At 37.7% G+C, this 12,644-nt stretch overlaps 2 protein-coding genes across 2 annotated transcripts; one reads left to right on the top strand and one right to left on the bottom strand.

Moving 5' to 3' along the window:
• The first annotated feature begins 145 nt into the window (after positions 1 to 145).
• On the top strand, positions 146 to 7,097 carry ctu2 (cytosolic thiouridylase subunit 2 homolog (S. pombe)). The gene is made up of 16 exons (XM_014003470.1): positions 146 to 401; positions 1,164 to 1,238; positions 1,356 to 1,434; positions 1,965 to 2,024; positions 2,175 to 2,235; positions 2,313 to 2,422; positions 2,778 to 3,019; positions 4,267 to 4,402; positions 4,533 to 4,664; positions 5,010 to 5,101; positions 5,191 to 5,294; positions 5,383 to 5,451; positions 5,635 to 5,737; positions 6,279 to 6,345; positions 6,659 to 6,717; positions 6,796 to 7,097. The coding sequence occupies exons 1-16, from the start codon at positions 349 to 351 to the stop codon at positions 6,848 to 6,850; spliced, it is 1,497 nt and encodes a 498-aa protein (XP_013858924.1). The 5' UTR covers positions 146 to 348; the 3' UTR covers positions 6,851 to 7,097.
• Positions 7,098 to 7,523: 426 nt separating this feature from the next.
• cdk1 (cyclin dependent kinase 1) lies at positions 7,524 to 12,011 on the bottom strand. The gene is made up of 8 exons (XM_014004341.1): positions 11,941 to 12,011; positions 11,419 to 11,457; positions 10,987 to 11,143; positions 10,365 to 10,488; positions 9,691 to 9,861; positions 9,436 to 9,599; positions 7,951 to 8,086; positions 7,524 to 7,784 (listed from the first exon to the last, which is right to left on the bottom strand). Exons 2-8 carry the CDS (start codon positions 11,453 to 11,455, stop codon positions 7,668 to 7,670), a joined length of 906 nt encoding a protein of 301 aa, XP_013859795.1. The 5' UTR covers positions 11,456 to 11,457; positions 11,941 to 12,011; the 3' UTR covers positions 7,524 to 7,667.
• Positions 12,012 to 12,644: the final 633 nt, after the last annotated feature.

Raw genomic sequence — 12,644 nt, 5'->3', positions numbered from 1 at the left:
TAAAAGTAAAAAGCCCAGAAATTACAACATACGCTGCATCAAAAATACACTAAGACCAATAATAAAACTAAAACAACACATGTTACACTGTGCTCCAGTAGGTGGCGGTAAAAACCCTTCTAACCTCTGAAGAGGAAAGGCAATGACCTACGTCATCAACAAGCGACGGCCGACACGAGGGGTTTGTTGTTAAAGAGAAATCTAGCAGTTTAAAGTAGTCTGAGTGATAAACACGCTCGTATTTCACTGCTCTGTCTGCCGAAGATCATACAGGCTGACAGCTCTGTGTCTGAGCTGTAAACAAACCCGGGAAGTGAAGCATTTAATATCTTTAAAGAGCTGAAAATAATGTGTCARGTAGATGAAGAAGAGTACCAACAACACCTGGAGCGCGCGGTCAGGTACTGTTCAGACAGAATACACAGTTACAGAAGACCGAAACCCAGTCTGTTTTATTAAAGTAAACTAAATTATCTAGCTACTAGCTAGCCTATATGTCAGGTGTGTGTCTGTAAGTCAGTGTAGGAGGTTTTAAAAATGGTCTCATCAGATGCAGTGGAAGTGATAGTTTGGATGTGCACACTCTCCAGTTTGGTGTGGATTTGAAATAAAAGTATACTGCAGAACCTTAAAAACTAATATTTTAATAGTTTTACTCCATTTCTTGTAATATTCTTTTGGATCAAAGATTGACTTCCTTGCCATGAAATAATCTTTGGATGCATATCCACAACTGATAAACTTTTAACAGTCATCTCAAATCAAGCTGACCACCACAACTAATTGATTTTAACCAAGACAAAAGTGGCTATAACTCAGTCAGTCTCACAGATCTTAAACTAAAACCTGCTGTGGTTGTAGCTGAGAGTCATCCTCAAGACATCACCTGAGCACTTATAGATTATATGAGATCTTAATTTATCATGGGAGAAGATTACTCATTGTCATGATCAAAACTGTCATATCAACACATAAACTTATTTTAGTTTATAAATCTGCCAAATTGCAGGCAACCTGCTTTCCTTCAAAGAATGCTAGATATTTAAAATTTTTCATCTATGCTATTGTTAACTCCTTCTCAGTCCGGATTATCTTCTGTTGTCATGTTTTCCTCTGTACTGTCCCGATGTTTTAATAAAAAGTGCTGTTCTTTTTTCCCCCAGTGTTTCTAAGAAATGTGTGAAATGTAAAGAATTGTTGGCAGCAGTGGTCATCAGACCTGGGGATGCATACTGCAGGTAAAACATCTGTTTATAATGTAGAATGATGTAATAACCACTATAATGTTTAAAGCTGAGGTGTGGGGAAGAGTTGTCGCTCTGACTCTGTGATGATAATTTGTCTGTGTTTGTCAGGAGCTGTTTCAAAGAGAACTTTATTCACAAGTTCAGAGCCATGTTGGGTAAAACCAGAGTCATTTTCCCTGGAGAGAAGGTGAGCCCTTCAGAGCAAGACATGTTTATGTTCCAGTTAGTGATCAAAATCACATCAATGTTCCAACCAAACAAGTGAAAATAAGATTTTAATGAGTCAGTAACACAGCAGAAGCAAATCAATGCAAATAATTATTACTTTTGTTTTATTTTTATTCAAATTAGGGACATTTTTATCCATCTGTTTTGTACATCTTTAAGACTTTTCATTGATGCCTCTACAGAAATATATTTAGGCAGATCAGTCTGTAGCTTAGCAGCAAATCATGAAAGATGTCATTATAAAACGTTGACCTTGTTGTCTTACACATATTATTATGGATTTTAGATAGTTTCCCACCTTTTCTCAAACTTTTCTGACGAGTTGAAAATCAGTGTTGGACTTCCTGCTGTGATGACTAGAATAAAGGCAGAAGGAGATGAATTAAAGAAAGGATGTATAAACTGTAAACTTACTGGAAACACAAACAACTAATGCTTGTGATGATGTAATCAGTTGTTCATAGCACTGAGTGTCTCCTGTGTTCGTAGGTGCTGCTGGCTGTATCTGGAGGTCCTTCTTCCTGCTCAATGCTCCGTCAAGTCCAAGAGGTTGACTTAAATCAGTCAGACTCAACTGTGATTCCGATTGAGATGAACTCATGATGTGTTTCAGTTTCTGTCCATCATCTGCCCACGCTGTGTTCAGTTTGTTCTGTGGTCAGTTTTATTACAGCTGAAGTCTTGCTTTCCTCCTCTCAGGGTGTGAGTCAGAACGCTCACAAAAAGCTCAGATTCCTGCCYGCTATCGTCTACATTGATGGTAAATTCATTTAGGTTTCAATATTTTCTGTGTCCGTTTGAAAATATCCTACTCTGATTCTCTGTCCGTGTTTCCAGAAGGGGGAGCTGTGGGTCTGTCGAAACAGGAAAGAGAAAGGACGACGTCCGAAGTCCGGGAAATTTTCAGATCTACTGGTTTCCCTTTTTACATCCTCCCTCTTGAGCAGGTCAGCTCAAATATAGCAGTTTATTAAAATGACTTTAAATTGGGTAAATTCATGTGTAAGTAAGCATGTTAGGATTTACAGATTGACAGAAAAAAAGTCTGCCCTTTGTCATTTTTTTTTACAAATCAGCACATAATCAAACTGATCTGTTCTTTAAAGAAAAAATTTATTGAATTTTTAATTATTATTTTTTTCCTGGTGACTTGATGTCTTTTTTTCTAGACRAATGTCTTTTAACTTAAGTCACTTACAGAATAGATTTTGCTGCAGTAAATAACAAATCTAAAGTGACAAAAACTCTACAATAAGTTTTCTTCTAATGAAGCTGATAACTGATCTTCAAACTTCCTGCAAGGTTCTGGACCTTCCTAGTTCAGTCGTGGYGACCACGCCATCACTTTCAGAACCATCTAGTGGCTCCTACAAAGCAGCCGTGGATCACTTCCTGCAGACTGGCAGCAGAAAGGACCTGACAACTCAGAGGCAAGAAGAAATGTCTCTGCCTGACGTTTCAGAGTCCCAGACCCGTTCACTGCAGCAGCTGATGGCTTCTGCCAAGTCTCTGACTGCCAGAGAGGACCTGCTGAGCACTTTAAGGTCAGATAGTCTGGGATGTTGCGTAAGTGTTGTGTTGTTTATTCAGTTCATATGATATAAAACACATCCTGTCTGATGAAACATGTTTCTCTTTTTAGCTTATTTCATTACATTGAGTCTTAAATATACTTGTTTTTACAGGAAGGGACATTATTGGCTCCTTCCTCAAATTAAAAATGAAAACAGGTTTAAATAAAATAAATAAAAACAGCATTACTCAAATTTTGACCGTAGCTTGAAAATTTAGTAAACTCCCTTATTTCCAATCATACGTTGGTAGATTTGATTTTGTTCTGAGGATCATTCCACTTGTTAAAAGTTTTTTTTTTTTGCAAAATGTGCTCAAGTTATTATCAAAGACTTTTGTAGACGGTGGACAACGTTGCCCACTTTTCTATGCAACAAAACCGTAATACTTACATTGCCATGCTTGAGTAATCTGAAGTGTTGTTGTGTTTACTCTTGTTGTGGAAAACATGTTGCTTTAACTCTGCAGAGCATAAAATTTAGTAAAGAAAAAAAAAGTTTATTTGTGAAATATTAACTCACTGTTTACTCTGCAGGTCTTAATCAATTCCAGTGTTTTGCTTGGTCATTCACAATATAAATTAAATTTAAACGCGACAGTCTTCAGGCTCCAGTGTGAACAGTYCACAGTCTTGAGAAAARAGKGACAAAAATGGCCTCTTTTCTTCTTGCATCGCCTCCATTTACATTTCAGTCAGACCCAATGTGTCTCAGGTTTTGTGCCAAKTATTGTGTGATTGGTCAGAACTTTGTAGGTWTGATTAWGCGGGGAAGTRGCTGAAGTACACTGATCTGATTTCACTGTTTTTCTGCTGAGGAGCAGATGYCCGAGGATGTTGTTCCAGCAAAACAAAAGATAGTCAAATAAACATAGAGATGGTCAAAGAAGTCATGGAAGGAAATTGCATTTTTTTTGTGCGTAGATGAGACAGAGTGGAGACACAGGTGGCTCTCTGTGTTTGTGATGACTTGGAAGTGCAGGGACATGTTTCTGCGCCGTTTGTTGAAACCGTTTTTTGTGATAAATTTAAAATTCGCGCTTCTCCTTTGTAAACAACAGAAATACCCGATCTTCCTTCTTCAATAGAACTTATCATTAAAAATAATCATCCGCTCAGCCAAACGTGCCGTGGCCGTGTTGTTTTTTGTTAGCACGTGTCGTGTGCTGCAGTTGGGGGGGTTAGGGTTAAAGCTAACTCAGCTGTTTTATCTCCTTACAGGCAGCATCTGTTGGTGCACACAGCCCGGACTGCAGCCTACAGTAAACTCATGCTGGGGGACAACTGCACCAGGCTGGCTGTTAAACTGCTCACCAGTATCTCACTGGGCCGAGGGGCGCAGCTGGCTCAGGACACGGTGCGTAGAAAAGACGACGGGCAACGTACCAATTCGTTTTTTCTTTTCCCCGAGAACCTGTCAGGAAAACTGCAAATAATGGAAACAAAAATCAGCCAAAAGTAAACAAATGATCTCATTTGCTGTTTAGAGTTTCTCAGACTCCAGATATGGTGACRTTGTGTCGGTGAGACCAATGAGGGACTACTCAGCCAAAGAAATCGCTTTCTACAATCACATGTTCAACGTTCCATCTGTGGTCGTACCAAGCCTGGAGACAAAGGTGAGCTCAGCAGCAGCACAAAACAATAATGACACTTTTTTAAAATTTAGTTTTAATGAAGTTGTTTTCTTCTGCTGCTGCTTTTCTTTTTCTACACCAAACAAACCTAGTTAGAAGGRAAATTCTAATCCTCTGAAGTGGACTACTGTGGAAATGTTATGACTAATTAGTATCATCTTTAAACAATCTGAAAAAACCCTTTAATTCTTGTAATATAGATGATGTAACGACAACAAAAAAAGACTTTTAATATAACTTTCTGCCATAAACTGGCTGTTTTGCTCCTTTCACGTTTCTATCAGTTTGATCATTTTAACCACAGCAGTAGTCGTTTGTCCATCTCAGACACCAGAAAAATCCAGCATCCAGCGTCTGACAGAGAGCTTCATCACTAAACTGCAGGCAGAYTTCCCATCGACTGTGAGCACGATCTACAGGTGAGCAACCACAGTAGTCACACTGTTCTGTATCTGTGCTAACAGTGTTTCTACTCATTAACGCTCTGCTTCCATCCTGTGTCCTGCAGAACCAGTGAGAAGCTGCAGACTGCAGACAGGAGCTCCTCTGCTGCTGCTGCTGCTGAGGGTGACAGATGTCTGCTCTGTATGTGCGGCCTCGATACGGTCGTAGGTGAGACGCCAGCAGCTAACTGCTAACCTTTAGCCTCGTACACCTCACGCAGACCGTCTCATACAGAATATTTTTCTTTGTTCTTCAGAGAAAGCGTCAGCCCTCCAGGCCACACTGATCTCAGAGCAGCTCTCTCACATGAAAATACCAACCCCAGGTAATATCTCACCTCGAAGTACACATCTAGTAAATCTCTTGTAGTATTTGTTGTTAGTCATGAGKAGAGAAGTACTGCTTAGACTTAAAAAAATATGTTCTGTGCACATTTTTGTAGAATGATAATAAACTGTTTTTAACAGTTTTAGAGTATTCTTGGGACATGTTTTTTTTTTTTTTAAAGGTCCAGTAGAGTCCAAATCAACTCATCCTGCTGAGCAGTGCTGTTCCTCATCAGGAGGGGAGGACTGTGGGARAACAGGAAGTGGCTGCTGTTCTTCTAGTAGGTGAGTGGAGTCGCTTTGTATCTGTGACAGTCATGATTATCTGAATCATATTTACTTATTTGTTTTATGTTAGTTAGCTCTTGAAGAAAACTGTTCTAAATGTATACAGAGATCTAGGCAGTAGCAACGGGTCATTTTTCTCCAARCAKAAACAAGCCAGAGTGACRTCATTCACACTGCACATGCTGTCCTCGGGCATGGAGTCATTTTCAACATTGTCTAATCAGTTTATCTAATTTTCCTTTGGGATCAATTAAGTATTTTTGAATTGAATTTGACTTTTAGCACTCAAATACAAATTGTGAAGAATGTGCCGTCACCTTTAAATGGTTAAATAAGTTTATTGTACAAAAAATTGGTTTATTTGATCTAAACCATCTCTGAGCCACAGAGTCAAATGCAAAAAGTGTTGCAACTGTCCTCGGTCTCCCATACTTTATCATAGAGATCTATGAATTTAATCAGGCAGTAACATTTAAACATGCAATTTCTCGTTTTTCTGTATCTGTGAACGGTCATGGCTGTGTTTTTTTCTTTTTAGAGAAATGGAGGCAGCTGATGTGAGGAGTCTGATGTGTTACAGCTGTCAGCTGACAATTAAAGACATGGTGAGCAAAAACACTTCCAATAGAACACACTGGACTTTATTAAAAACAAAATTCAAAGTATTTTTTCACAATTTTGTCAGAAACAAGTTGACATTTTGTCTACACATTGACAGAAGAAACATTGTTTTATAAAATAGATGATTTTCATTCAGATCAGTTAGTAAATAAATATGCTTCATGGAAATGTATTTTATTTGTGGCCGTCTGCTTAGTTTTATATGGCTGCACTATTTAGCCTGGTTGCTAAATGATTTGCAACTTTTTTTTTGCAACTTGTTTTAAATGTGAAACATTTACATTTGTCTTTCTTCAGTCATCAGTTCAACATCTTCCTCAGTATATCCTGTCAGAGGCTCAGAAAAGAAAAAGGAGGTGACAGACTGGCTTCAGTAATAAATCAGGTTTAGTAACAGAAGTGATGAAATAACAGAATTGACGTGTGCTTTCCAGGTCTCTGATGAAAGAAGAGATCAAGGAGTTCCTGCTGGACGCTGATGGCGATTAACCTTTTTTTTTTGGACATGATGACTTCGGTTTAATCAAAYTTTTGGGATGCCAAACTACCCATTAGAATTATTTTAAACTCATTTTGGTCAGTCACTGCTAGAAATCTTTTATAAAATCATTGTAAATAAATTTCAGTGTTATGTAATATGCGACAGTCAGGTGTTCTGAAAACTGGCATGTGATGTAAACAAAGTAGAAATATACTGACTGTCCCCTTTTTATTAAACAAATCACTGAAATTTTAACTCTGGTTTCACAAATTTGCTGACCAATCTCTGCCCTGTAAAATCAGTGGATAATGTTKGACAGGCTTTAAAAAAAGGTTTTCACACAATTTATTCCTTTTATGTAAAAGGTTTTATACAATATGAATGAATTAGATTAAAATTTGATCAAACAGATTGTGAGGTAAAACTGACAATTGTGTTATAAAGTCTCTTAACTGGCTGGGGAACTTCAAACCGCAAATAAATATTTAGCAGAAAAACAGCAGGTTGAATGTAACATATCTCAGGTGTTTGAATATCAGAATTGTTAATACAACTCTCGTGTCAAAGGAAATTCAGAAGCTACAAATACAGAGTTGCAGTGATGTAAAAAAAAACTGTTACAAATGAAGAAATTATTTTTCCCTCATTGTGTCAAACAGCTTCAGTTTCAAGGAAACGATGTCAGAAAACACACAAAAAAAGTTGTTTTATTGAAAAGATTTGAAACTTTAGGGCCTGGAACAATTTTCATACAAACAGACACACAGAAGTATTTACAGATTCACAATAGTATAGATGTGTTAATGTGAACGGTCAGTATTTATCCTACAGGTTGTTGATGGTGGCAGATGGCAGGGTGGAAGTGTCCAGGTCATCAAAGTACGGGTGCTTCATGGCCTCGCGGGCTGAAATCCTCTTTGGAGGATTATAAATCAACATTTTCTACAGAATAGAGGAGCAAAGAGATGGAAACAGAACACATTTTAAGATTTTACCAAACAGCTCATTTCTCCACAGTGTGAACTTTGTCATGATTCCTATTTTAAAATCTTCCCAGCTTACAAATAAAAAATTAAAAAGATTTGTCAGGAGCAACTTTTGTCCTTACCCCAAGTAGGTCCTGACCATTCTTATCCAGGTTTTTCACCACCGAGTTGCCAGGTTTCCATTTAGGGAAAGAGCTTTTGTAGTCAGGCAGGCTCTCAACATCAGGCCACACATCATTGTTTGGGGTTCCCATAGTCCTGATAAGAGCAAGAGAAACACTTTCAGGCAAAAACATTTACAGGCCCTTCAGTGTTTGACAACTCATGAAAAAATTTGTCCAATGCTGAAGACGATGTAATAACAAAAAATTACAGAAAGCCTCTTTTAGACATATATACATACTGCACTGCAAAAAAACTCTAAGGATATATAAACTATGAGTCATTTATTCATAACAAAATTTCCATAAGTCAGCATAGTCGTCTAAAACAGTGTTTCCCAAAGTTGGGGTCGGGACCCAAAGTGGGGTCCCGAAAAATCAAGGCGGGGTCCTGAAAATTTTTTCACAATTAATTAATTTTTGCCTTAGTTGTTACAAAGGAGTGAGGTTAGTGTATTTAAAATGGATAAATGTAGTATAAAAAATAGTTACTATGCCCATGTTTAGTTGACCTGATACAAATGTTTATTATCCAAAAATAGTTGGGGGCACAGGTCTCTGCTACTGTTACTTTGTGGGTCAAAAGCTGAAAAGTTTGGGAACCACTGCACTTTGGTTCCCAAAGTTGGGCTTGGGACCCAATTATGGGTCATGAAGCACCTTGGATAATCTCCAGAAATCAATTTAAAGGGTAATATTTAATTGCTGATGTAATATTTTCCCTATAAATATTACAAAACACACAAAAACATAAATAAGTATTTATATTTGCGTATAAGCTGTTTAGATTGTCAAAAAGCCTGTGTTTTTAGGGTTATTAATGAAGTTCATGTACTCAGACCAGTAATATTTGGGGTCACAAGTTTTTGCCATGGTTATTTTGTGGGTCAGAAGATAAAAAGTTTGGGAACCACTGGTCTAAAACATAGTGTGACAGGGTCTTAAAAATTGTTCCAACATTTAGAAACTCCTGGATCTGCTGTGTGTAGTTTTGTTTTAAGTTAAATAGAAAAGATTTTTGCAAAATGTCTATTTTTTTCCTGATAGTTTTATTTAGATTTGTATAAATATTAATTTTAGGATGAGCCAACAACCTACAATCACACTTGACTTTGTTAAAAACAATATTTTATTACATTTTAATACTTTTAATATATTTATTTCGCAGCTCCTCTGTGAAACACGCATGACTGCTCTCATGTGTGCCAGGACCAACACTGGAACATTAAACATTAAAAAGGAAAATTTTAATGTAGACTAAAAATTTAGTTTAATTGATTTTATGTTTTGTTTTTAATAACAGCAGATAATCTGGGAAGAGTTTCAGGGGAAAAAAAAAGGTTGTGTAGTATTAATTTTCACTTGCCTATTTATTTATTTATTTAATTTACCTTTTGAGTTCAATAATTGAATCATGCCATTAAATTTGGCATCTGTTGTGCCCACCTGAAAATCCTGAAGAGCTGGTCGATCTCCGAGTCTCCGTGGAAAAGGGGCTTCTTGGTAGCGAGCTCAGCAAAAATAGTGCCAGTGCTCCAAATATCCACAGGGGTGGAATATCTGGGAGAGCCCAGGAGGACCTCTGGAGCCCGATACCAAAGAGTTACAACCTGAGAGCGCAGCAGCTTTTATTAGAACAATGCTCCAAGAGTGACCATCACTGTATTACCATTTGATTCATGTGAGCGAACAGATTCCCACCTCGTGGGTGTAGACCCTGACAGGAACGCCGAAGGCACGAGCCAAGCCGAAGTCTGCCAGTTTTATAACCCCTTTGTTGTCAATCAGGAGGTTTTGGGGTTTCAGGTCACGGTGCAGGACTCTACGACAGTGGCAGAAATAAATCCCCTCCAAAATCTGGTAAAGGTAACTCTAAAGTAAAAAGAGAAAGAAAAAAAATCACATTAAAGAAATGTCTTCTTTTCATTTTTAATAACAGTGGCACTACAGGTCACAATACAAATTCAATTTTCTGAACTTAGTTTATTGAAAAACTTTAAACAATACAATCTTGTTTTAACTGGACATTAGCTCACAGCAGAGCAAAACARGACAGTGGCTGATCTTCAGACCTTTGTKGAGGTAGATGAGAAACTGATCTTWTCCAAGTATCGGCTGATCTCTTAAAGAAATCTGTGCAGAAATCAGTCAGCCGATGTATCGGTGCACCCCTAGTTTCTACATATTTCTAAAATTTTGATAGACCAGATTTTTACTGTTGCATTTTGAGCCTTTTGACATAAAAAAATAACACGTGAGTGACCTTCAGGCAGCACAYGTTAAAAACTGGTCTAATTCTTTTATGGGCATCCACAAATCAATGAAGCAGCTCCATGTGAATAGCATTCAGCATTTAGAGCCCTTGATAAAATTACCTTGACCAGCATGGGGTCCATGTACTGGCCAGAAGGGATGGAGTCCAGGTACTTCTTCAGGTCCATGGACAGGAACTCAAAAATGAGGTAGAGACGAGACTCCTGCATCAGGACATCCAAGAGCCTGGTATACATACATGAACAAAGCATTGAGTCACTTTGTTGTATGAGCTCTATGGAAATGTTATTTCAACTTAAGCACAAAACAACTATTTCTTACTGCTTATAGAGTCTAAATAGGAATCTTTTAAAATCCCCKCAGTTTTTATTTTAAGAGAGGCATGAGCACAGACATGAAGAAAATGGAAATAAACTTAAAATGTAGCAATTTTGAAGGACATTGCTATGAAAGTTATGAGGAGCTCTTTGAACAACCTCAGTTTGGAGGACACTGGCCCTTGAAGACYGACTTTGRACACCACTGGTTTACGTCATCTACTTGGCAATAAATGACATTTCTTAATAAATAGTATATATTCCTGTTAGAAGTAACACCACAAATCACAGAAAATGTCCAGAAACCCAAGAGGTTTTAACAGTTTACTCATTTTGTTTTTTACTTGTTAAAATGTGAATGTTTCTACACTGCAACAGTTTTTATTTTGCCCCTAAGGCAGCATACCGCACAACATTGGGATGTTTCAGCTCCTTCAGCAGAGAGATCTCTCTGACAGCGGTGCTGGGAACCCCTTCCTCTTCGCTCTCCAGGCGGATCTTTTTCATGGCCACAATCTGCCCTGTGGTCTTATGTCTGCCCTTATACACAACTCCATAGGTACCTGCAAAAACAATCAACAGCAAAATACAATTATTTTCAATTTACAGTAAAAGCTCTAGCCTGAATACAGGGATGGAGCCACCAGTGTCATAAATGTCCTGCATGAAAGGTGCTCACAGGGGCCTGGCAGAAATATAATCATAATTTATAATAAACTAATTTAATCAAACTGATGTCAGAACAGCTTTAAAGTTTTTTGAAGATATTAAAACAACAACAAAAAGGTTSACAGCCTAATAGTGTTTCTTCTAAAACAGTTCAATAAATTACACCAACCTTCTCCGATCTTTTCTATTTTCAAGTAATCGTCCATCTCTGCCAAAAAGGGGGGAAAGGGGGGGGGGGTTAGTTTCAGTGTTATCTTCGGCATTTTAGCGATGAGCAAACTAGTTAACTGTTACACCACGTTCAAGTAGCCATTTTATACCAACATAGCAGCAGCTAGCGAGGCTGCTGAGAGCCTACATACGGTGAACATCCGTGATTAAATTGTCAAGTTTCAGTATTAACTCAAACGAAATGCTTGATTTTTGTTTGATTATGACGTATAGTTTATAAACATTTCTTTAAAAAGGGTCGAAAGTATGATAAAAGACTGGATATTTTTCAACCAGAAGGCTAGGCTGCCGTTTACATTTAACCGAACGAAAACTCTCGACCTAAGCTAACCTGTAAAAACTACAAACAAATCTAATGTTTTTCTAACAACTGGCACGCTTTCTGATCGTATCCAGCAGAATACACCTTGTCTATCGACATCATACGTCAGTTATTTAGGTCTGGAAAGAAAAAAAATACCTTATTCCGTTTCCTTTCTCATTCAATGTACTCTGCAGGACCGTCGCTGCTGGAATGCTTGGCTTTTTGAATTGTCCGCAGTACTGAGGCAGTTCAAAACGACCCAATCAGCTCACTCCATGCTGTTCAAAACAGCCAATYAGAAGAGGGAATATTTCTACGTGAGGTGAGCGGGAGACGAGGCGCATAGACGGATGACGCACGCTCAGGTGTGTTCAATGTTTGTAGGATATTGTAACGTTTCCGGCTTCTAAAACTATTTGATCTAAAGTTTGTTTTTAATCTTTATTTTTTTTTGTCACAGACTAAGACTGAGTATTAAGACCACTCAGAAGTAAATATATAATTGAGAGGGAAGATATTTATTTTTGTTAGTTTATTTTCAGAATAAAAAAATGTTGAAACAATGTACATTTCCTTGTCTTTGTAAAAAATCTTATACTGTATAGTTGGAGCATGCATTTGTGGGTTGAGCAGCAGAGCTAAGATTTTGGGTTGCGTACATTAAGAAAAAATGCTAAATCTTCTCTGCTATTGCCAAACACCCAGGTGCCTGGTATGCAATTTATTGGCAAGAAAATTTGTTACAATAAAGAAATAATCTACCAAATGCAAATTTGCTTACTTTTTGTACTATATAGCACATTTCCCCCCAGAAATAAAGTCAAATTATCAAACAATATAGTGAAGTCATACTATATATA

The sequence above is a fragment of the Austrofundulus limnaeus genome, unplaced genomic scaffold, assembly GCF_001266775.1.
Source record: "Austrofundulus limnaeus strain Quisiro unplaced genomic scaffold, Austrofundulus_limnaeus-1.0 Scaffold0, whole genome shotgun sequence".
Lineage (NCBI taxonomy): Eukaryota > Metazoa > Chordata > Actinopteri > Cyprinodontiformes > Rivulidae > Austrofundulus > Austrofundulus limnaeus.
Note: the sequence above shows the minus strand (reverse complement) of the source record. Positions and strands in the feature narration are given on the sequence as shown.